The 26,253-nt window shown below is 38.1% G+C and overlaps 1 protein-coding gene across 2 annotated transcripts in view; it reads right to left on the bottom strand.

Annotated features, from left to right (window-relative positions):
• Window positions 1-26,253, bottom strand: part of MAGI2 (membrane associated guanylate kinase, WW and PDZ domain containing 2) — a 1,098,388-nt gene that overhangs the window by 249,719 nt on the left and 822,416 nt on the right. For both annotated transcript variants that reach the window (XM_072965145.1, XM_072965146.1), the window contains exons 7-8: window positions 23,712-23,769; window positions 1,281-1,402 (exon numbers count right to left, since the gene is read on the bottom strand). In XM_072965145.1, the coding sequence (XP_072821246.1) occupies window positions 1,281-1,402; window positions 23,712-23,769 (180 nt within the window). The remainder of the gene's footprint in view (window positions 1-1,280; window positions 1,403-23,711; window positions 23,770-26,253) is intronic.

Raw genomic sequence — 26,253 nt, 5'->3', positions numbered from 1 at the left:
TAGTATACTCTAAAATGTGAGTAAGAGGTAAGCCAATATCTCTAGATATTATGAATGTAAAGGCAACACATTTGTAACAATATATTGACATATTCAAATCATATACCTAATAATCTGAAGAGAACTTGTACCCTCATATATGTTTAACCCTAATCCTCTCATTTGTTACATAATATGCTTTTCCAGCTGTGATTGGTAATAAGCATTATTCCTAAGTATATTAAATGCCTTAAAAATAAGTCATATTAGGAATCAGAATTAATATCTGCTTGAAAATGTTACCACAGTCAAGCATTTTATACATTTTTTTTTCAGTTGTTCCAGTTTGGATGATACGAGTTGATATTTCTAACAGCCAGAATGTACATGGTGACTTAGTTAAGTATTCTGTTTGCTGCTGTTACATTTTGGATGATACGTAATGGACAAACTATCAAGCAATGAGTCATTATTTTGCAATTTTACTTCGCCTGTTACATATCACATATATCTTTATGAAAAACAGAGAGAGCTTCTTTAACATATAAATGGAAAAGCACACAATCTTGTCACCTACATTTCCTTATGAAAGTAACGTTTGCAACATGGAAAGAAGTTCAGTGTGAGACCTTTACATTCATCTGTCCTGTGCTGTAGTGATACATGTGAAATCAGCAGGCATATCTGGGTCTCCCAGATTGCGAGAGCTTCCTCCGTGTTTCCCGAGTGAGTAAGAGACCACAACAACGTGAGAAATGTGTGCAGCATCTCATCCCCCGAGTGGCTCCAGGGCGGAGTCAGGTGCAGCAAGCAGCCCAGGACATACCGATGTGCCAGGGCCTCCTGACGAGGTGGCGCCCAGAGTGGGACAAGTCACTCACGCTGCGCGACCTCTCCCGGGCAGCGTGGGGGCGGGCGGGTGTGGGCCTAGGTACTGTCGATGACGAGCTGTCTACTGTCACAAAGGAGAACAAGCCTCATTCTTGTGCTTGGTCTTCTGGGTTCAAATTTATGAGTCTATGAATCTCTGCAGTTTACATGACCACTGTCAACACCCATTCTTCTCTACCTGGCAGCGTGCTGTGCATTCCTATAAGGCGCTGCCCAGGTGTTAACTTCATTTATGCTTGCTAAATGCATGAGTTCAGAGACAGAGCAAACACCCAGCTAAAACTAATCCCAGGGGTTTAGGAAAAGCAAATCAATTACATGAAACCACAAATTAAAGGCATGTTTGGAAGAACAGGCAGTTTGACAGACAGTCTTTCCCTTTGAGCCATTGCACATTGACAGGTACCAACCTCGGAAACCTGGGGCCTGCAGGGGCTTTGTTCCAAGTTCTGTGTGGGGCATGTTATGCTGCTGTAGCTTCCTTTTTGCTTCCAGGACAGGGTTTTCAAACTGTGTTCTTCTATTTATGTGGCTGAAAAATAAAATTTCAAATTAGGATAACAGTGGGGCAAAATCATTAAAGAGAACATATGTATAGCTCTACAGAAAGCAGGTGATTAAGGGACACCTAACGTGATTATAGTTGACTGCCCCACCAGGCATGGAGTCAGGCTTCTGCTGGGGCTGGCCCAAGTACAACACATATTTCTGTGACAAGAGTGAAGTTCTCAATGGCTCTATCATACAGTATTGTATTTAAATCATGCATGATTCAGCCAGAAGAACTAGAATGTGCACTTGCTTTCTGGTCTACTGTGTTAGTCTGAGATGAGTTTGGTGCATTAAAATAAATGGTCAACAAATGAAATTTATACTAAATGGTGCTGAAAGAAGCAGTATCATCTAAGCTTTGTAAAGTCCCTACATCCAACAAGCTAAGTGAAAGGTAAATTCACTGATTCCCTTACACTTACAGCAACAGAAGTCCACATGTTTTAGAAGTAAACCTGGGATATGGGAGGAAAGGCTCTCAAGGATATTTATGGAAGTTGTGGAATACCTGTAGGATGACTGATCCGGAGAGCAATCAAAAGTATTTACACTCTGCCTAGTGAGATAATAAGCTTCTAGATATCAGACACAGAGTAGCTTTAAGCAAGTGTAGATCCATTAAACTAAGGGCTTAGAGTTTAAAAATTCCTTATAGGATCCTTATAGTATGATGCATTCATATATAAAATTTAGAGTTCCTTGTCCATGGAGAGACTGCCTAGTAGCAGTGAAGCTCTTTCTCTACGTATACGTGTCCCACCAGAGGGCTGGCATTTACGCTGATTTTGGTTCTTTGTACAAACAAAAAAAGGATTATGGTAGGAGAGCATGAAAAGGTGAGAGGGGCTAGAAAAGGCATGAACAATTACTGAGTACGTCACTCTGTGTCAGGCATATATGTAAATTTCCTGTGAAGTCTCATGGCCACAATCTTTTTTTTTATATATATATAAACATTTCTTTATTGAGTTATAGTCATTTTACAATGTTGTGTCAAATTCCAGTGTAGAGCACAATTTTTCAGTTATACATGAACATATATACATTCGTTGTCACATTCTCTTTCACTGTGAGCCACCACAAGATTCTGTATATATTTCCCTGTGCTGCACAGTACAATCTTGTTTATCTACTCCACATTTTGAAATCCCAGTCCCTTCCCACCCCCAATACCCCTGGCAACCACAAGTTTGTATTCGATGTCTATGAGTCTGTTTCTGTTTTCTATTTACGTTTTTTGTTTTTTAGATTCTACATATGAGCGATCTCATATGGTATTTTTCTTTCTCTTTCTGGCTTACTTCACTTAGAATGACATTCTCCAGGAACATCCATGTTGCTGCAAATGGCGTTATGTTGTCGGTTTTTATGGCTGAATAGTATTCCAGTGTATAAATATATCACAGCTTCTTTATGCAGTCATCTGTCAATGGACATTTAGGCTGTTTCCATGTCTTGGCTATTGTAAATAGTGCTGCTATGAACATTGGGGTGCAGGTGTCATTTTGCAGTAGGGTTCCTTCTGGATATATGCCCAGGAGCGGGATTCCTGGGTCATACGGTAAGTCTATTCCTAGTCTTTTGAGGAATCTCCATACTGTTTTCCACAGTGGCTGCACCAAACTGCATTCCCACCAGCAGTGTGTAGGAGGGTTGCCTTTTCTCCGCAGCCTCTCCAGCATTTGTCATTTGTGGACTTTCGAATGATGGCCATTCTGACTGGTGTGAGTTGATACCTCATTGTAGTTTTGATTTGCATTTCTCTGATAATTAGTGATATTGAGCATTTTTTCATGTGCCTATTGATCATTTGTATGTCTTCCTTGGAGAACTACTTGTTTAGGTCTTCTGCCCATTTTTGGATTGGGTTGTTTGTTTTTTTCTTATTAAATCGTGTGAGCTGCTTATATATTCTGGAGATCAAGCCTTTGTCGGTTTCATTTGCAAAAGTTTTCTCCCATTCTGTAGGTTGTCGTTTTGTTTTACTTATGGTTTCCTTTGCTGTGCAGAAGCTTGTAAGTTTAATTAGGTTCCATTTGTTTATTCTTGCTTTTATTTCTGCTGCTTGGGTAGACTGTTCTAGGAGAATACTTTTGAGATGGTATGTGAGATAATGTTTTGCCTATATTTTCTTCTAGGAGGTTTATTGTATCTTGTCTTATGTTTAAGTCTTTGATCCCTTTTGAGTTTATTTTTGTGTATGGTGTAAGGGAGTGTTCTAGCTTCATTGCTTTACATGCTGCTGTCTAATTTTCCCAACACCATTTGCTGAAGAGACTGTCTTCATTCCATTGTATATTCTTGCCTCCTTTGTCAAAGATTAGTTGACCAAAAGTTTGTGGGTTCATTTCTGGGCTCTCTATTCTGTTCCATTGGTCCATATGTCTGTTTTTGTACCAATACCATGCTGTCTTGATGACTGTATTGTCTGAAGTCTGGGAGAGTTATTCCTTCAGCCTGTTTCTTTTTCTTCAGTAATGCTTTTGCAATTCTAGGTCTTTTGTGGTTCCATATAAATTGTATTATGATTTGTTCTAGTTCTGTGACGTATGTCCTGGGTAATTTGATAGGGATTGCATTAAATCTGTAGACTGCCTTGGGCAGTATAACCATTTTAACAATATTGATTCTTCCAATCCAGGAGCATGGGATGTCTTTCCATTTTTTTAAGTCTTCTTTAATTTCCTGCATCAGTGTTTTACAGTTTTCCATGTATAAGTCTTTCACCTCCTTGGTTATATTGCTTCCTAGGTATTTTATTACTTTGGGTGCTATTTTAAAGGGGATTGTTTCTTCACTTTCTTTTCCTGTTGATTCATTGTTAGTGTAAAGAAATGCAGCTGATTTTTGAATGTTAATCTTGTAACCTGCTACTTTGCTGAATTCTTCGATCATTTCTAGTAGTTTTGGTGTGGTCATGGCCACAGTCTTGAATTCCAATTATCCTCATTTTAAAGGTGATGAGACTGACACACAAGAGGTCCACTGATTGCTCTAAGTCATATGCCTAGTAAGCAGAAAGGTTGGGATTTGACCATGTGTCCCTAAAATCCATCCACATACCTTCTCTTTTCAATGTGTGGTTTCACACTGGCAAGTGCACACATATTTAATATGCATGTGCACACACATACAGAATCCTCTCATTTGAGGTCTATAAATTCACATAAGAAAAGAAAGGAGGTAAAAGAAGCAAAAATCTCAACAAATAATTTTCTGTTAATATAAATCAGATAATTCCTGGTGAGACAGAAAAGTGGTAGTCAGAACCATGCTAAGATGACTGCTTTATCTAATTACTTCCTCATGAGAGCTGGGGTTGGGCAGCTGCCTTACCCACAGGCTCTGGAGTCTGTTGGTCCTGGATTCAAAACCTGGCTCTGCCACTTGATTAGCTGTGTGACCTTGCACAAGCTTTTAAACCTGAACCTTAGTGTCTTCATCTGTAAGATGGGCATAATGCTGCCTTTCCCCTGGGGTGGCTGTGAGGATTCAGTGAAATGACGAATAACTGGCCCAGCGTTTCAAGCATAGACATGCTCAGTAACTAGCAGCAGCTGTTACCATCATGGCCAACACCATCAACATCTTATCATCACCACTACTGCCGTTATTTTGAGTCCACAGGGAAGGCTTTATGGGGACGGGCTTTAAAAGCACTATGACCTTTCTCTAATGTTGCCTGAGGTATAGGCTAGGGTGCTATTTAGGAAGGAGGTGCTTAGCACAATGCTCTTTGGTACTGGAACCCACTGGTACAGGGTTCAGAGTAAACCTGTCTTGTGGAAGATGACGTTCTATTGAAAGTAAATGCTATTGTAATGCTCTCGAGCACCAAGGAGTCACCATGATCCATGGTGCATGGTGAACTACGGCATGGCGCTTGCCGAGTCTCCTCACCTTGTAAACTCTGGCAGTGCCGCTCTGCTTCAGAAGGGGCCGATCTAAAATCTCTCCTCCCCTTCTCCATTTTCCCTTACTAAACTCCTTTGAACTCTTCCCCTTACCTAAAGAAATACTGTTTCTGACAATGCCCTTACTCATCTCTGCACCTTCACCTTTGCCTGCATCACCACAGGCACCTTTTGCTTTGAATGTACTCGGAGCTACTCAAACCAGCAGCACCCTACCAATCCTCTCCTCTTCTCCTGTGACACTCAGAGCATCAGTGCTGTAGCACCTGAAGCAGGACAGCCTGGGTTTGAAGTGGCATCTCTGGTAAATTACTAAACTCCCTAAGCATCAATATCCTCACCTGTAAAATGGGGGCGTTGATATCTACTTCTTGGAGTTGCTGTGAAGATAAGAGAAATAATGTTTGCGAAGCACAGATACACAGGGAGGGCCCCACAATTGTATGTTATAGTTGTTCTTTATTCTTCGAGGTACAGTTTTTCTCTGTTACTATTATTTATAAGTGCTGCTGCTATTATTGTCATTACTCTTACAACGCTTTTCCCAAGTGTCCCGTGACTCCTCCAACCTCACCCAGTCTGCTATGCTCCTCCGCTCGGCTCTCATGAAACTTTCAACAGACTTCTGTCATCACAATTTAGTTATTTATTTTCTGACACCCTACCTCCCCATTAAGAGGATTTGAGGCGCTTTTAAAGAACAATAACAACAATGAAAAGTAAACAAAATCAGGGTGAAGTTCGTTGGGGCTAGGTCAATCGACAAAATTAATAATACAGGGTCTTACTTGTTTACTAGAGTTATGTTGCAAATTAGCTCTGAGCTTTCAAGCTGCTAATTCAACAGGAAAGAGAAGCCAGGTACATTCTTCAGAGTATTTAAGATAAGCCTAAGACAGTTGTTCCGAGGGACATAGTATTCCTGTTACTGAGTGTCGTGGGATCATTCTTTTCAGGTCTTGGATAAAGAGGTTTCTGTGACGTAGTACACAACACCCTAAGTGGTACGCCACAGTAATGAATTTAACAGGCTATAGTAACCTTGTCCTACTGTGTCTCAAAGATTTATTTTTATGTTTATGTGCTTTTCCAGATTGTGTACATCTGTGTATAGGGGCCATGTGTTATTCAACTTTATATACTAAGCACTGGACACAGCGAGAGACAATAATTTGTTGTTGTTGTTAAATGACTAAACGGCGAGTCTGTGTTTTAAAACTTTTGTTGGCAAATATATGTTAGCAATTTTGAGCAACAGCTCTGAGGTGTACCAAAGTTTCAGCTTTCTTCGTTTCCAATCTGTTCGATTTCTATTTTTCTAGGTCATTGTTCATCATAAGCATAACTTCATCCTTAGAAAATTCACTACAAGAACTTTCTGGGGTAGGTTTACCGCACAATTAGGCTCTTCTAACTTGCCACCTACATGTAATTACCACCTTAGAAAATTCAGTGTGTAGTCACTTGCTTTACGGGAACAATGTTGAAAAGATTCCATTCACCATCAAAGTGAGTTTCTAGATTTCACAGAGAATGAAAATACCAATGAACTCATCTGCTTTGTCTTGTACCCCACAAATAGTGGAAGGTGGCCAAGGCTTTAGTGTCCTGAGCTAATTTTTGCTACTGAAAAATTACATTGTCACAAATAAAGTCATTCATTTAAAATCTAAAATGCTCCCAAGATTTAAAAGACCAATTACAGAGAAATATGATTGCAGCTGAAGAGGGAAGATTTGTCTTCTTTGTGCTTCTAAAATGAATAGTTTCTAGCCCTTTCAGCGAGGATTTGGGGGCCTCACAACTTGTAAACAGATGTGAGTGACAAAGGTCATCCTCCTCCTCCTCCTCACTGTTTAGTCTCCATGAGAGAATTATGAGCGAGTGCATCTGTCCAGTACAGAACAGGAACCTGGGAAGCTGTCAAGAGTTCTCATTCTTTAGTCTATTATCATATTTTAGTAATAGAATTTGTAGGTGTTAAGAGCTAAAAGGGTAAGAGACATACTCTGAAGTGGATAAAGCCCAACAACCTCACTTTCTCTTTTCAAAAAAAGGAAAAACTACTGATAGGAGATGCTGCCATGTGGGGTTGGCAAGGGGTTCAGGGTACTGGAGGAAGAGATTCCATCTCCTTCTCTCTTTTCTCTTCTCACTTATTTGCAGCTTACCCCCCACCCCCTCCACCTTTCGTTATGCAATGGAAACTTAGGATATGTTCCTATGTATCCGGACTTTGTAGTTCTGGATGAACCCAAGGAGCTTAAAAACCAAACAAAAATAAAAACAGAGAAGACTCAGGGCCTCCCCTAAGTCAACTGAGCCACAATCTCCGAAAAGGGTACAGGCAGTGACATTTTTTAAGAAAGCTCCCCAGGTAGCTGTCCCGTGCTGCTGGGGTTGCAATCCCCAAAGTTAGAAGCTGAGAAGGTGTGAAAAAGTAGTTGAATACAGAGTTTCTTGCCTTATTCAACAAGAAATCTCTTTTTCTGTATGAGGCCTTGGGGAGTACTAGGAAATGCTCTTTTGCTCCAGAAGAGAGGACTTGTACCAACAGAAGTTTCAGACACGCACAGAGGGAATGAACTATCTGAAGCTGACTGGATGATATGCTGCCAAAGGTAGTCCCATGTCAGAGTCCTGTTAGACTGCCACCTCGTTCACTGTGGGGAGGGGATGGAAGAAACAGGAGGAAAGCCCTGTGTCCTGAGCCCATCAGGATACCCACGACAGGTCCACTGCTTCTGTGGTTTTGGAGAGAGGCGCACAGTCATGAATGACACCTTTCTGTACCTACTGGCCACTATCACACCATCTAGACTTCAGTTGACAGTTTAGAAATGGAACTTTGGGTCACTGTGAGAAAGGGAAGAAAGCAACTTTCAAGTAGAGATTGTACCACAAGTGAAATATTTCCAAGGTGATCAAGGTGGCCACACTAATTACCCTGAGGTTTTGAGGTAGCCAGTGCTCAATAAATATTTATTGGATAAATGCATGGGTGGAGGCAGGCATGCCTGAAAGGTCATAGATCTCACTGTTTTCCAGTTTAACTCTCCCATAAAATATATGTTGTGACAGAACTTTAGTGAAGCTTACGGCCAGCTTATATGATATAACTAACCTGCATTTGGGTAATGATCTGAGGAATTCTTCAAAACAGAGATTCTTTCAAGACTTTCTCATGAGAGTGAAAAAGTCAGCCCACTTTGAAGATGAAAGATTTGGATTTGCTGTCTTGTGTTACAACAGGAATGTGCTAATACGGAAACGCACGTGCAGGACAACACGTGGGAGCACCTGGAGGCAGCCACTCAGCGACGGGTGTGGGAAGGTTGGCTTGGGGTTTGGGACTGCAGCTCAGTATGTCACCCATTCTATGCAAACTCACTTCTTTGGGGGCTTCCCCAAATCTGTTTTACTTGGAGATTTTTTTTTTAAAAAAGAGAGTAGTTTCTGAATGGAACCAGAGCTCGAATTTCCTGGTTGCTTGGAATTCCATAGGTTTTCTTTGACCCCAATTCTGACTCCCACACTTCTGGATGGTCGGAAAAGTGCATGTTGTCTCCTCACATCTGAGTCCCTAAACTGCAGCCGCACTGGCAGCCAAACACATACACTGCTCCCTCCCTGCCTATATTGTTATTCATTTTAATACAAGCCTTGACCAGATGCCATACATTTTTCTCTACTATCCAGGTCAGGTGAATGTTATAAAAACTTCCTCTTGCTTTGGAAACTATAGAGACAATAATGATGCTACAGGAAAACCGACAACATAACGCCATTTGCAGCAACATGGATGCTCCTAGAGAATGTCATTCTAAGTGAAGTAAGCCAGAAAGAGAAAGAAAAATACCATATGAGATCGCTCATATGTGGAATCTAAAGACTCATGGACAGAGAATACAGACTTGTGGTTACCAGGGGGTTAGAGGGTGGGAAGGGATAGACTGGGATTTCAAAATTGTAGAATAGATAAATAAGATTACACTGTATAGCACAGGGAAATATACACAAAATGTTAGGATAAATCACAGAGAAAAAAATGTGACAATGAGTGTGTATATGTCCATGAATGACTGAAAAATTGTGCTGAACACTGGAATTTGACACATTTTAAAATGATTATAAATCAATAAAAAATGTTAAAAAAATGATGCTACAGGGATCTTCTGGGGCCAACTCTTGTGATAGAAGGCAGGACACTATATTAAGGGCTTGTTCACTGCAGTCACATTGCTGGCATTCACATCCATGCCCCCCACATCCTAGCGTGTGACCTTGGGCACATCATTTACCCACTCTGTGCTTCAGAATTTTTCATCTGTAAAGCTGGGATGAAAATAATACCACCTCATAAAGTTATTGTGCGTATTAAATGAATTGAATAATCACTTAAGATGGATAAATCACTTCAGACCAGTGCCTGGATATAAGCACTCAACAAATGCTATTATGATTCATCAAATATTTGCTTCTCAAGCAGGCTGTGCTAGGTACTGTGGTGTGGGTGCAGGGAGGAGCAAAGATCAATCAGAAATGCAGTCTAGATTCGACATAACATTGTAAAATGACTATAACTCAATAAAAAAAAGTTAAAAAAAAAGAAACAAGAAAGAAACGCAGTCTACTAGGGGAGATAAAATAGAAACAAAGAGAACTATACAGTAGACTTTACAAAATATGATGTATGCCTTACAGTGCTTTGAAAAGCTAAATTTTAAAAGTACTAGTTTAAAGATTAATGTTTTAAATATACTTTAGTTTAAAATATGAGCTTTGGATAAATGGAAGCATTGACTCTATTTTGCTCAGAGAATTTTTTTTTTAATAGACTAACTGAATCCTGCCTCTTGAAAGATTCCTTCCCAATTTCCAACACTTAAGTGGTCATTTTTTTTTTCTCTAAATGCCCATTCATTGTTCCCTACTATACCTGAGGGAAATGTGAGTTTGCTTTATGAATATGGATGGGATGACTGAGTCATTCACATGTTACTTTCTCCTGCCGTTTCTGGACATGAGGAGTCTGATCTGGGAACACAGTATCCAGTGGGGAGGTGGAATCATGGCTGGCAGAGATGTTACACTGGTGCTGAAACTCTCACAGCTAGGGAGTCTGTCCTTCATTCCCCACCAGGCTGAGCTTCCCAAACGTGGATATATTTTCAGATAAATGACCTCTCCCCTCTGCCCCAGTAGCGGTGCTAAGTTATTTAGTTAAGACACTGACCTTAATGTATATTTTATGTATAGCTTATGTATAAGGGGTATTTCTCACTTAGCCATTACTATTTACCAATTCATGGAAAACTTGATATTTTATTCTCAGCAGAAATGACATCGTACACTGTCAATCATGTCATGTAGCCCTCAGGACCTACAAGATACATAGACTCATTTTCTAAAATTTCAGAGCCAGTAGGCATGCACTTAAAAACGTGTTCTATCCATCCTTTCTCATTCCCATAAAACAGCTTTCTTAAATGTTACTGCTGGATGCAGGAGGAGGTTACTGTTATCAAAGGTATCGCTAACCTTTTGCTCCTACGTTGAGTGAAAGTGGTGAGTTATAAACCTACAGGTGAGATAGAGATTATCTAGACAGAAACTAAAAGACTGCACTGCTATTTCAACATCTTTCTGTATTAAGAGACAAGAATAAATACATTTTCTTCCACTGGTGTCTGCCAGCCCTGCTTCACTGGCTTTAAGTTTCATATACACATTCATGAATGTTTATCAGTGTGCTAGGCACTGGGGACACAAACAGGAAAACAATGACACAACCCCTTCACCAAGGGGGCCCATACTCCAACGGAGGAGACACACAAACTGGGTGACTAATCACCTCAGGTTTGTGAAAGACTAAAGGATTTTCCAGGGTTTGGGACTTTTCAGTTCTAAACTCTGGACATTCCTGGGTAAACTGGGATGCGTTGATCACTCACAGTAGCCACTTAGCCACAAACAGCAATGGCTAGGTGATGAACTCGCCTTATACATAAGATACACATAAAAGATTAAAAAAATATTATTCTTGACTACTGGGTCTTTCTCACTGCCCAGACCAGGGAAAAATCAAATACACAGCTATTCCTTTTATACACTAGAAAGTGGCCGGAAGATTTGTATGCACAAAGTGGGGACTCAAAGGAAGAAAAGAGAACTTAGTCTGATGGTTTGGGGGAAGCTTCACAAAGGAAGTGAGACTCCAGCAGGTTCTAGAAGGATAGATGTATTTTGCCAGATGGAGAAGAGGGGCATTTTAGGGAGAGAATAGTGGAGACAGAAAGATGTTCAGAAATATTCCATTCTTCTTAGCCAGAGTATAGGGCTAGTGAATACACACATGTGGGGTGGTGATGTGGGAACAGAGGTCAGGGGAGGGAATGAGCTATGAGATGGGAAAGATGCTTCCAAGTTATGGTATGGAGTTTTGTTTTGTTTCAGAGTCTCCCTACTTCTATTATGGCTTTGGTCTAATAGCCTTGAAAGTCCATAGCCTTGAAAGTATTCACCCTGGAGGATGTGCCTCATTCCTGAACTTGGAGGGATTATAAAATGAGTTTCACCATATTAACCACATAGGAAAAGCTGTGGTGCTCCCTAGAATTCTCAATCATTTCAGCATCATTTACGGGCTCCCTCCAATGTACTGGTTATTATTCTTACTCGGTGATGTGAGGATGAATAAGATGCTCCATGACAATGCAGAATCACATCATCCAGGGGACTGGGTATGACGGTGTGCAGGGAGGGGTGACAGAAGTCTGACCTGTTATATACTCTGAACTGGATTGCTATTTATTAATAACTTATTTATGAGTTGCTAAAATGTGTAGTCACATTTTAGCCTACGTCCTGTGAATTCCAAAAAATACGTCCAAGTATGATTAAGTATTGTACACCTGTGCATACATGGCACACATATAGAATGTTAGACACACACAGTCATGGGTATAGGATTACTGTGGTCCTGACTTCAAGGGAGAGTCAGATAATTACTGAGGACACACAGAACAGCGAAAAATCATGAAGGCAACATCATTCATGTCTAAGAGTATCCAAGAAGGTGGGAGTCAGGAAAAGAGTGCCGACGAGGGGAGATGGACAAGACTGGAAGCAAGATAGTGGGACAAGATTTTGAAAATCAACAGGACATGAAGATAATTCCAATTCCATGTAATAGCAAAACTCTCCAGGTACCCAAGTCCAATGTTCAGAGTGAGAAAAAGATTAAAGAATATTATTCTTGACTACTGGGCCTTTCTCACTGCCCAGACCAGGGGGAAATCAACTACACAGCTATTCATTTTATATGCTAGGAAGTAGTTCAGGGAGAATTAGAAAACCAAACAAAATTAAAACACACTTTTTATGAATCTCAGAGAGAAAAGGATCTTTTCCCTGGATACCTAGAATCTGCATAGAACCTTTCAGGATCTTGCCACTGAAAAGTGGCCATGGGGCCTGTGTGGGTGGGTGGGAGCCTATCATTCTGAGAAGATAAGGACCCCAGGAAGATAAGAGGCTTGGAAAAAAAGTAGTGGGAAGAGAGAATAAAGGTTTGGCAGAACCCAGAGCAAAGAAACGTGTCAGTAAGTTGCTTCACTGTTGTTTTTAATGGGTAACTATTACGGATAACTATTGTTGCAGAGTTTTATATAATTAACACACTATGTCTAAAATTATGACATACTTTTGCATACTAAAAACTGAGAAACAAAATGGTAATACAAAGACCCGGCTTTGGGTGACATGGCTTTCAAACCAGAAGAGTCTCTTCCAAGGGTTACCTTTCAGTCTCCCTTAGGGCTAATCCTGATTTTATGCTTCTTGAACTTTGCCCTTACCCAACTCTGGAAGTTGAACATGGGCCATTGTCTCTGACGATTACGACAATGATGACAGGAAGATTCTGCACTACTATCTGTGAATAAGGTTAGAGCTGTATGTGAGTGAGAACGGGAGTAGTCAGTAATCACACAGCTACGTACGCCTTGTCTCGGGCTTTGAAAAGGATATGTTTGGTCCTGCTGAGGTCCAGTGATACAATAAGAAAGGAAAACACGGCACTCACTCGACAAGAAATTCCTTACATGGTAACCCGGTGGAACCGTGAGTGCTGGTAAGAGCTCTCCCCCGATGCTCACCTAAGAGTTACCTGCAAGTGGTGGATTAGGCCATGAGCAGTAACAGGTGAGGGGGCCACCTGCACTCCAGTTTCCTCATTCTCACATGTACTTCTTGGGCTTCACCAAAAAGACTCACTTACAATGAGTCTCAGTTATCATTCTCTCTTATTTTTGAGATCAAACCAGCATTTGACATTGGAAGATGAAGTCCACCTCTCACTGCCTTTGTGAAGTTCCCCTAATATTTCTGAACTGCAAGGGCCTCGTCTGTAAATATCCTGTTCAACTCACAGGTCTGTTCTGAAGAGCACACAGATAAAATATATGAAAGTGTTTAAAAATGAGGCACTGCCTAGATATAAGTTAATTTAAATATTATTCTGTTGTATTCAGAGTATGGGAGTCAAGTGTGACTTAAGTATGGACAGCATGAAGTCTCTCAGTTCCTGTCCTGGGCTGCAACCCTGTTCTACCACCTACAAGCTTGATGGCCTGTCTTCTTTAAGGTTCTCTGCCTGTAAAACTGGAATAATAGCACCTAACATAAAGCGTTGTGGTAATGATTAAATGAGTTATTCAAAATGCCTAATATATACCATGTGCTTAGTAGCTGGTAGCTATTAACATGACTTTTCTGGGTTGAGTGATAGTTACTAAACATTTACATATTAAGTCAATACCCCCAACTAAATTACTAAGTAATATTGCATGAAAAAAGACAATCATTTCTATCATTTTATCTATCTGAAAGTATATTCATTTTTTGGGTGCCCAATTAAAACCGGAGAGAGTGAAGTAAGAGCAGAATGAGGAGACTTTATCAGCCTCCATATATGAGTGTTGTGCTTAATGATAATCTGAACTAAGCTCTTTACATTATGACAGACTCGATAAATGGTGCTTAATAAGCTTTCAGAAATTACACACCCAATGGTGAGTTTCTTCTAGACTAAACTAATGCAGAATTAATTTAATTGGCTTATTACAGCAAATAGTCTCCTTTTACCTGTAGTAGATTCAGTTAACCTTCTCAGCCACAGAAAAGAATTGTTTTTTTTTCCTGCACAATTTAAAAATGCATCTTATTTAGCTACATTGAACATACGAAATTTGATAATAAAAATTTTGTGACCCATCCATTTTTATTATACAATTACCTGAGTCTATTGTAACATAATTTCATGTGGTTAAATAGAAAGTCATCTGTTAAACACTAGTAATGAATAATGTGTAACAATGCTACTTTGTACCATAAAAAAAGAAAAACAATATCCCTTTCAAATTTATTCAGCTTTGACAGCAGTGAGAAAAATATAGTTCTTATCTTTTTGTTTATAAACTTATCTTTTTTTCTTTTTATTTAATGATAATCTTAACATCAGTCTCATGTCTGTAGATATAAAATACATGTCTATTTTTTATCACAGCTTTGTAAGGAGATTCTATTACAATAATCCACCCTTTTGGGAAGCCTTCTTTCTATAACACTCACATGATGAGAATAAAATAATTAAAATAAAATAAAAGAATGGTAATATATGTTATTGTCTAGTCAAATAACAAGCAGAAAAGGAAAGAAAATGCTTTTAAATTTTAAGTATTCTTTGATTAGCAGGCATAATGAGAAAATAATGAGGCCTAACACAGGAAAATGGCCAAATTTATCCTTCTTAACACAAGGTGCAGTAGATATTCCTGGAACTAGAAGAGACCTTAGCAATCACCTAATCCAAACCACTCATTTAACAGATAAAAGCCAGGGAGGCTGAGTGTAATTTTGTACTAGCCTGTAAATTCAAAATCATGGATGCAAAAAAGGGAAGAACTATTAGTAATACTATGGTCTGTGACACAAAAGGAATTTTGAAAAACATTATTTGCATATTAAAAAAGAGATGAAATTATAGTTCTCATGTGGGGGCAGGAGGGCATTACATTTACCTATCAAGGGTGACTGTCTTCTGTTTCATTCATAATAATGTGCCCAAAGAATGACATCAGGCTGCTGCTTCCTCAGTTTGACTAAATTCCCTCATCCCTCTGACAGTATTAGCATCTCTCTGAGCTAAATGCGATTCTAGTTTTGCACCTATTAAAGCTCTAAAAGACCTAAATGCCAGCCAACCACTTTAATTCCAGAAAGAATTGTTTTCCAACACCAAAGGAAGAAAACTGGCTGTGCTGTTTCAGCACGATATTCTCCAACACGACATGATCCTGGGGGATTTTTAGGATAATTTGGACTCTATGCAATTTTCCACTTCATGTGTTAACATCAGAACTTATCTCAGTCTAAGATATGACTCCAAAGTATGTGATGATACCGATCGGTAACATGAGACAATTTGCAATTCATGGGCCACAAACCAAACATGTTTAATCCAGAGAGAAAATTAATAAACTATATAAGCTAAGTATTTTCATAAATTATAGAAAGATGACAACAATCTGCTTGTTATTATAACATTGCCTTGGCAAGAGGCAAAAAGAATTATTCAGTGAAAGATGGTGGCAGCTCTCTTGGTTGTAGAGCAATGAGCTACACAGAAAAGGTGGTCCCCTTCCTCCAGCAGAAAGGACAGCACTTTCCACAGCGTCCTAAGTCCTCTCAGTGCAGAAATGACACTCCCCACATCCAGCAGCTCATATCCAGCTCAAAAGGTTATCTGCAACTCTCTTGAGCAACACTGACCCAAGTGCAGACCGTCCTCTCTGCCTTCATGTTGTCACTATCAAGTTCACACGGTGCTATAAAAAAAGATGGAGAGGGAGGAGAGCACATGGTCCTTCCTTGGGAGCACACAGTGTGGTGTTTCCAGTTCTGACCATTTCTGCCCTGCCTCCCTGGGATGATGAGGGCTCAGGGACCGAGCCCCTCTCACTGCTGCCTCTATCACAGAGTTCCCTGACTGGGTGCTCTCCAGTGTGCTCCTGAGCTGTCTGCCTGCACGGAACCTCTCCAGAAACGCCTAAACGAGAGCCTGATTTTAGATTCATAAAAAATGTTTAAAGACTAACAAACCAAAACCAAAAAAAAACTCATGTTTACATCACATTCACCTCTTTTCACAAACATATTCTCAAAGAAAAGTTGATGCTAGAGTAATAATTCTTTTGTGTTTTATTACTGACTTCTAGACAAAAATGATTTATTAGAATTGTAAAAATTAAAACACATGTATATATATAACTCTGAAGTCAAAGCAAATAATTCATTTCTATTTATAAAAGTCCACCTGTAATTAAACCTAATCAAACTTCTGGGTGCCTAAAGCATTCTTTATTTGGAACCAGAACATTTGCTAAATAAGGTAGTTTTTGAGCCCAAACAGTTGCTAATAAAAGGGAATTTAACTAGAGAGTAGAGTTCTCTTTCCTTCAGCTGAAAAGACATTCGGGGGAAGGAAAGGTAAGTAGAATACAGAATAAATGTTGATCATATTAAAATGAATCAGCAAGGGTGAAGTATCTTACAGCATGAGAAATTATCTCTAACCTCACATAAGGGGCTGATGAGGGGCACATATCCAGATCTTGACCGGATGGCAGTGCTGAGAAGGGAGACTGGACATGAGACATCATTTCGATTTAAAAGGATCATAGTTTAAAAATATTTGAGGGTCCTCAAAAAGAGTAAAAGGAAGCCATGAGTTTTTCTATTGATCTGTGGTTGAACTGTAGTATTAAGAAAGTAAACAATAGCCAGTTGAAACTGATATACTATGAAAGAGTAGTACAGAGCGGGCAAGTAAGAAGCACCAATTACAAACTGTCAGAGATGCTAGCGTAGTGTAAAGAGCGAGTGCGCGGAGCTAGGGGATGCCCCACGATGAGGCCTGAGGGCTTGTCTTCTCCAGGCTGAAAGGAGTGATGTTGCAAACTATTGAATTGGCCTGGGTCACCCAGAAGGAGGTAAAAATGTACATGTAATGGCAGCAAAAAAGAGCCAACTGTAGTTTGGTTAGAGATGGAGGACCCTGTATTTATTTCAATATCCTTACTGAACTTCATTCAGCTGTGAAGTTAACTGATTTATGCTTGCTTAACCAATATGAGAAATCTTTTATAAATTATAAGCAGATGGTATTAATATAAAAACACAGCTACTCTACTGAAAGGTCTTTCTTAGCTGTACGTGCATCAGACAGCTGCAACCTTACTAGCCATGTGCCCGTGGAGAACTCATTTAACTCCTCAGAGATTCGGTTCCCTCATTTGTAAATGCTGCAATCATCATCTGGGAAGATGGATGTGAAAGTATTCGAAAGTTAAAACAGTGCCTTAAACAACACTAACTTTATTATTATTATTATCACAAATCCCCAGCTATCTAAGATGAAACGTACTACAGAAAACTACAACAAAAATATGCTCCTTGGGAGTTACCCTGAAACCTCAACCCCTCTGGAGGCCATGGAAACATCACACCCTGAATTCCTTAGTCTTTGCTTCATCATTTTCAAAGCGATTATGGAATGATAAGAAATGCTATTTTTTAAATTCAATGCAGCACACTCTAACCATGAGATAAGTTATACGTTTCTTATAAATCAAGTAATTTCCCTTAGAATTGTTCACTTTTGGGGGTGTACTGAATCATGAAAGAACTGGAAAAGCAAGTAATGCCAAAAGGAGAGTCCTTATCCATGTCATTAGGATACACAGGATAAAACATCACCAGCGTTAACTGAGCTCTTCCTACGTACCTGTGTGGAGAGCTAAACACCAGCTGTGGAATGAGACTGTCTAGATTCAAATTCTGGCTGTGTTATTTAGTACTTGTAAAAATATCTGTATCTCAGTTTCCTTATCTATAAAATGGGGATAATAACACAGACCTCAGGTTTTTCTGGTGGAGATTAAGTGAACTAGGATATGTAAAGCACTTAAAATATTGCTTGGCATGCACTAAGTGCACAATAAAAGTTCTTCCTCTCCGCTCCCCTCTCTCCTCTCTCTCTGGTCCTTGTCCTCATCCTCCTCCCCTTCCTCCACCATAATCTGTCTACTCAATATCCCACAGCTGGAAGCTGCAGGGCTGGTGTACTATGAAACGCTGCAGCCCATACTCTTGGCCACTAGATGAGAATAACTGATATGATCAAGTGCTATTGACAAGATTCAGAGCTCACCTTAGATTAGAAAGTCACTGAACAACTTCATCAACCATGCACTTCAGTTTAGTATCTCCTATTACATAAATTTGTACATTGGGAAAAAGGATTTCTTTCTTAAATAGCTGTTTAAATAGCACCAAGAAAAGTTTTCTAGTTTTTGAAGACTGAAGAAAAAAATGGAAAGTTTGAAAAATCAACTTTTAGTACAGGAAAAAAATTCTTTAAGAATGAGCAAGATTTGAAAAGGATATTCTTTTATGTTTATTTCTAATTGGAAATGTTTTACATTTATGCTGACTTTTTAAAAATTCTAAAGTTACGAAGCTTTTTCTTGGGATATTTAGAAAACTACTCAAAGGCATGAAGGAGAAAAATATTCTTAAGATATGACACTGAGATAAAATCCTCTCTAATGACTTTCCAACTTGCTACATCATGATGCATACTCATCGTTAACCATGAAATGAATGCAATTTTCCTTTTACATTTAATGTTATGTTGGAGATATTACACAGTATCTTTCATACTTTCTGGAATTGCACACAAGTAACATTTCATAGTAGCAGATGTGTGACATCACATGAAAACTTGTAAAACCTTCACATGAAAATCACATCTGTCAGTCTCCACTATCATTTTAACTGTAGTTTTATGGTTTGCTTCTCTGTGCCAGAGAAGGCAGCTTTGCATGAAAGCTGTTCCAGGAAATTGTGTCTTCTGGACTAGCTAGTTAAGCAAATTGTGTAACTGCCATTGAAACCAAAATGTACCCAGCAGACATAATTTCAAAAAAGAGGAGAAAAAACCACATTTGTACAAAACTCACAGCTGTTCAACTCTACATTTTGTACTTTTTTCATCAAAAATATTCCCTTTTTTATGATTAGTGACAGATAAATTTCTACTTAGCAACTTTAGGGCTTTTTAATACATTGCTAAGTGCTGCACTATAACGGATTTGGTGTCTGTCAGGAGAAATTGGGCTAACCTCTTTCTGTGGCTACATAGAGTAGAAATGTGGTCTGTTCTGTCTGCAGATGAAATAGGGAAAGATGTTGAGTAGGGCTCACTGTTCTTTAAAATACAGAGCTGCGTGGCTGCCTCTGTAGCTCTGAACTAGGGCCAACATCCCTACATCGAGGTCCACACAATAGGGACTCCTCTTCTTTCAGAACATGGGAGTCTTGCTCCTGGGGTGCCATGGTGTCCAGGGCCTCTCTCAAGTCATGGGTAATGGAGCTGGTGGCTCAGAATGCCTGAGTTAGAAGCCAGTCTGATGGGGCTTATGAAGCATGACTTCCCACTGTTGGGCACCCTCCTGTGATATTGTTTCAGAGGGGAGCCAGGGAGGAGATGTTCTCTGGGGACCCCTTGTTATTCTCCAGTGATGAGTTACAGAAGCTTGTTTGGACCATCACAGATTATGAACGCTACATTAATGGGATGCATTTTGAGCAAGAGCTTGGAGTCCTAGTGTCCATTCCTCTCAGTAATATGTGATACTGAGTAAGTTACTTAACTTCTTCAGCCAGAGTTTTCCCATCTATAAATTTAAGATAATTTACTGTATTATACTATAGAGAGGATTATAAATGCGTTAAAGCCCGTTTCATACTAAGCACTCAATAAATGTTCTCTGTTTTAAAGATATGACAATGATGATGATGATAATTTTTCTGAGTTGGATATATTAAACCTATAATGTTAAAATTGAATTTTGGCACAGTAAGGTAAAGTCAGCAGCAGTGGTCAAAAACTATTCAATTCAGGTTTTTTGGTTTCAAGTTATATAAACACTTTTTTTGATATTGATTGCTGGAATCCTATCTGCTTGTCTGTGGCTGGCAGGAAAATGAATGTTTGTGCAACTGTGCCAGAGGCACAAGGCTGATTTCAATCTCACATGCCCTGCTGATGACAAAGCCCACTCCACAATTTCTGCTCCCAGTTGTTGGTCTTTTTGAAGAGTAACTGACTGCTAGGTTAGACTCCTAGTTGCCCTGCATAGGTTTTTTTCCCCACTGGGTGGGAAAGTGGAATTGTTTTTTTATATTTTGTGACTAGTACCTCTAATTGTGTAATTGGGTGTGTAATTAAACACCAAAAATGATAGCTCTTCAGAGAATCCATCATCATTGATAGGATTAGTGAATTGACATTTCCTTGACGACAGATTTACAGTAAAGACTGCCTTGCTTTCTTATGTTAACTGAATGTTAATATTACAAACTAAAAAATACGACTCCTTGTTATCACTGTAATGATAAAGTATCTTAATCTAGGCATCTTTTACTTTATATTTATGCTATCTAGAATGGAAACTTGATGTAGTAACTTAAATGAGTCTTACTGTTTTTTTCTTATAATTAACTATAAGAAATTAGGTGACCTTTTTCCAACAAAAATACTCTATGAACTGAAAGTGATAAATAACCACTATGTTCATATATATATTTGTATAAATTCCACAAACAAGACTACTATTCAGAACCAATAGATACCTTATGAAAATCATAGGGTGATGGAGATGAATTTCAATTTTTTGAACAGTTAAAACAAACTGTATAAATAGGTGTACCCCAGTGAAAAGGGGACAAGTTGTCTTTGTTGTGATGGAAGATATTGCTTATTTCAAGTAATGTTAACATTATATAGAACAAATTGAGGTATTTTAATTATTTTGATGATTTTTTTTTACAAAGGACATTTCTAAGAAATATTGGCATATAGTTCTATTTAAAATTATCTTGAGACTTGAACTATCTGTCTCAGGTTTTTTGATTGATCTGATACAGCCGCACACCTAATTATTGGTACTGATGTATCTTATGGAATCATGTCATGGGGAAAAAGCCATGACAAGGAGCTGGATGCAACTTGAAGGAAGCTGAACTACTTGACTCACTATGACCTGTATCTGAGACCTCACAACCACTTGAAATCTAAAACCATTAAATATGTTAGTCTGATCTGATTATGTAAGACATGGCGGACTAAATTATGAATAATTTACTGACTATGGTGATGATACATGAAAAATAAAGTGGAGAAATGTAGAAAGAAATGCAATTCAAGCAAAACCAAATACAAGGTAAACCATCTGAAGTATAATGATAATGAGGACAATTTTCTTTTAGGTTTATAGCTAATGTCCAATTCAGTCATTAACTACAAGGGGTCTACCAGCTGCAGATCTTTACTTGGAGAACACACACTTCTATGATCAAGAAGTAAAGGAAGCATTGCTTTCTGACACATGGGTCTCTCACCTCTACAACAGACAGGCAGAAAAGGAAGGTTTGAGTTAAATACTATTTCCCTCATTGGAAGTCAGCATGAAAGGAGTTGAGAACATGGAAGAAAAATCTGAAGATTTAGAATAGGATAAGGGTCAGCATACCATGCCCTGCAGGCTAAATTTGGCCAGCTGCCTTTTTTTTGTAAATAAAATTTTATTTAAACATAGCTACACCCCATTCATTTAAATGTCACCTATAGTTGCTTTCAAGCTACAACAGCAGAGTTGAATAGTTGTGACAAAGGCCATTTGGACCCCTAAAATACTTGTTATCTGGCTCTTTATGGAATTGTCAATATCTGGACTCAGGAAATAAAATTCTGCAAGGAAGTGTATTAAAGATGAAATCTATATGTTACATACCTCTGCTCTCTTTGCTTACGTGGAATGACCTTGGATTTCAGATGTAATATGTTTAGGCAAGGGACAATTTGATTTGATTCAATAAATTAAAAGACAAGCTAGCATTTAATGGAAACCTTTGATGTTGATTAATTTAACCAGGAGCTGCAGCTACGTTATTATTAAAATACATGTATATTTTAATTGATCAGCAATATAGTGGGATTTGGAGTCTTACAAGTGTTTATAAGTGATTTCCCTTTATTTTTACAGTTACTGATATCTCCATGTATTTATTTTACTTTTTGCATCTACTGAGCATCCACATGACATTAGAACACTAGACACCATGTTAGAAAACTACATTTGACAAATGAAGTGAATTCACCTTTACTGGAAATGACTGACTATGGTGCTAAAATTGGGGCTTTTCCAGATGAAGATGGTGGATCAAAGTATTAAGTGCTCATGAGGGAGCTGCTCCAGGGCAGGGAGCACAGGGGTCATACTCATCTGTATCTCCCCAGCACAGAAAAGGGCTCAACACTTAGTAAACGCTCAGTAACTGTCTGAATATTGCTGCAAAAACAATTTAGCAATGATGTCATCAGTCTGTAATCCTTTATCATCTAGACTATTATTGCTAAAAAGAATATGATTGGAGAAAACAGAGTTAGATTTTGATGAATAATGTGAACATCTATAGTTTTTCAACTTTTGAATTCTTAGGTAAGTAGGTTTTGTTATTCACCGAGTAACATTAACAACATGACACAACAGATAAAAATTAAAACATTTTCTATCAGAAGAGGAGGCTCTGGAAAAGTAAGTCACATATTTAACTTCTGAAAATTATGACTATTACTTGATTTTCCTATGAAAAAAATGTGTATATAGCTGAATCCCTAATAGGGTCTTTATTCTGAATAAAAGGCTGTGAGGAGGGGTAACATACTATGCTAAGATATATTAAGGCCATGCAATCTCCAATAGATAACATAAATGTTCAATCTACAGAAAAAACACTTGATTTAAAATGGAGCCTTAAAAGACAAAGAAAAAATCTGAATTTTATTTCGTTCCTCAACTGGAGAGTATGGTTGTTTCATTTAATTGACTTCAAAATCTGGTTTAATAGAACATCTCTTTCGCACAACCGGTCAGCTCCCAACATTTTGATTGCAAAATGAAGGGCATTTACTTTGATATCTTTAATTATCATTCATTTAGAGGACAGTGTGAAACACACTTTTCCAATTGGTGTTTTAGAATCATGAGTCAAAGGAAAGGAAAGACAAATTAGCCAGCTGGAAAGGCGAGACACAGCTAGTTAATGCTGCTAGAGTGTTTGCGGGTACTTCAAAGTAAGATGAAAGGGGAATAAAGGAGCTGTTGGCCATATATGCTCAATAAATGAAATACTAACACAATTTCATGACACATTAGTAACAAGTTAATATCAAACTTAGAGACTTACTCAACATAATAAGTGCCATATATGGGATCATCGATTTTTTCCCAGCCATATGGAAGCTCTGAAAAAGAAAGAGTTATTTCTTTCAGTAAGTAAGTAACAGATATCACTATTTCTAATAAAAAGTAATATAATTTAATTGTTTGTGAATTGCAGAAATAGTCTACCAAAGTGGCATAAAGCATTCAGAGTCAGCACCAAATTTCAGACGCATGATGTAGGAACTATAAGAAACACTGACTTGAAAACTGACACTTAAAACACAGAGCTCTTCTCTCTGCAGATATACTACTGGGTCTAGCTGTTTATCCTACGCCAAGCAGTAGAGTGGCACATCTTCACGTTACCACCAATCAAGGCAATACAGAAGGCACATTGCTTTCCTGAAAGAGCACACAGCTTTCTTATTTATTTGCACTGTTAAAAGGAGCAGTTCAGGATAAAGATCATATTTTCAAAATATATTTCTGAGAATAGCAAACTGTTTCTGATGACTAAAACAAAGAGATTATACATTCTCAATTGACATCCCACTATTGGAGATGGCTAGCTTGCTGTTCTCTTTCTATGGGTCAGAATTTGAATGCTGCAAATAAACAATCTGGGCATATTTTTGTACAAAGTTTAAAATTCTAAACATCCTTGACAATATGTTTCATATTCTCAATTCTCCACAGCAAATTTTAATACACATATACATTAAAATATCAATAATATGATAAAAGGTACTTTAGGTAAAAACATTCTATTTGAAAACCAGGCTTTGCTTTATGATACTGTTTCCCAAATTCATTGAGCCTTTATAATTATTAACTCCAATAAATATGAATAATAATTATATAACTATGAATAATATACATTAATAATATATTTTCTTCATAGATATTAATTATATAGATATTAATTATATACATAGAACTTGAAATCTAAGTAAGATACATTGCCACGCTTTAAGTAACATATTTAAATGACACTTAAAATTTTGTTATTCCAAGTAGTAACATATATTTATGATAGAAAAAACACAGTTACAAAAAGAAAATTAGAATCATCTGCAATCCTGCCATCCAGAGAAGCTACTATTAATATTTTGGTGAATAGCCTTCAAATATTTTTCTATACAAATAAATTTTAAAGAAATTAGATCACACAGTGCATATTATTTTTACAGCCTGGTATTTCTATCTAACAAAATATCAAGGGCATCTTCAACATGACTAAGTGTTACTGAACAGTATCACTTTTAACGTGGCACCAGAGTAGAGTGTGTTATGGTCACAGTCTGTGTAATCCCACCAGTCTTCTATTATTGAACATTTGGGACTTTCCAGGTATATATCATCTGCGTTGGACTTACTAAAAACTAAATCTTTCATCAATTTCCTAGTAATTTAGTCATGATAAATTCCTAGAGGTGGTATTTCAGATTAAAGGGCATGTACCCTTTTATGGTTGTGACAAATCTATATATCACATCTAATTATAGATGTGATAAATCTATATCTATATTGATCTAAATCTATATATGTATATCTATCTTCCAGATGATTACCTTTCCACACAGAGTCACTGGGAATTTATGAGTGACTTTGTTTTTCTGTACCATCAAATTAAATACAGGTTCATAATTCCTCATTCAAAACTTTTCAGGACTGAGAGGTTTTGGAATTCAGAATTTTTCTCACTTTAGAAAGATAAAACGATGCAAATGCATTCTATTCCATAACGCTTCAAGCAAAGTTTGAGGAAGCACTTTATAATCAAAGTCATGAATATTTAAGCAGCCCAGATCATGTGACTCTCACTAAGAGGCACAAATAAGGACTGCTTCTCATTAGTTAGCACTGGTCTGCTTCCAGCATGTCCAGGTCAGGTTACTTTTTGCTGCTAATGAGTTATAAAAGGCAGTTTTTAGAGTTTTTGAATTCTGGATATGCAGATAAAGTACTGTATATCATTACTTTAAAAATCAACCACATTGGTTTTAAATGGCAGCTCATGGTTATTTTAATTTGCTTTTCTTGGATCTTCAGTTAGTTTGAACATTTTTTTATTTGCTCATCCTTGGGTAATTTTTTTGTACATTTCTTGTTTTTATAAATCAATTCATATTGATGAATTCTGTACTTCTTAAGTAGAGTTCTCTACTGATTAAGAATATTAATCCTTTATCACACGTGTTGCATATACGTTTTTAAGAATTTGTTTAGATTTTAACTTTGTTGAACATTTTCTTTAATACATTGTTGCTTTAAATTTTATCTGGTAAATTTCTCAGCATTTTCCTTTATGGCTTCTATTGTTAGAGCAGGCAGATGGCTAGATATGAGCAGAGAAAGGGGGACACAGGCCAAATGGCAGGAATTGGGCAGAAAGGAGAGACATAGGCCAAATGCAGGAAACCATACATTATGCAAGCAACAGGGGTCCCTGGGCAGACAAAGAAAAGCAGGAACCTCTGGGCTGATAAGTGGTCACACCTTTTGGGGTAAGTTAGCCTTGCAGATTAAAAGAACCTATCATACACCGAGGCCATGACACTTCT

This window comes from Vicugna pacos, chromosome 7 (genome assembly GCF_048564905.1).
Source record: "Vicugna pacos chromosome 7, VicPac4, whole genome shotgun sequence".
NCBI lineage: Eukaryota > Metazoa > Chordata > Mammalia > Artiodactyla > Camelidae > Vicugna > Vicugna pacos.
The sequence above is the reverse complement of the archived record's forward strand: the minus strand, read 5'-3'. Positions and strand labels throughout refer to the sequence as shown.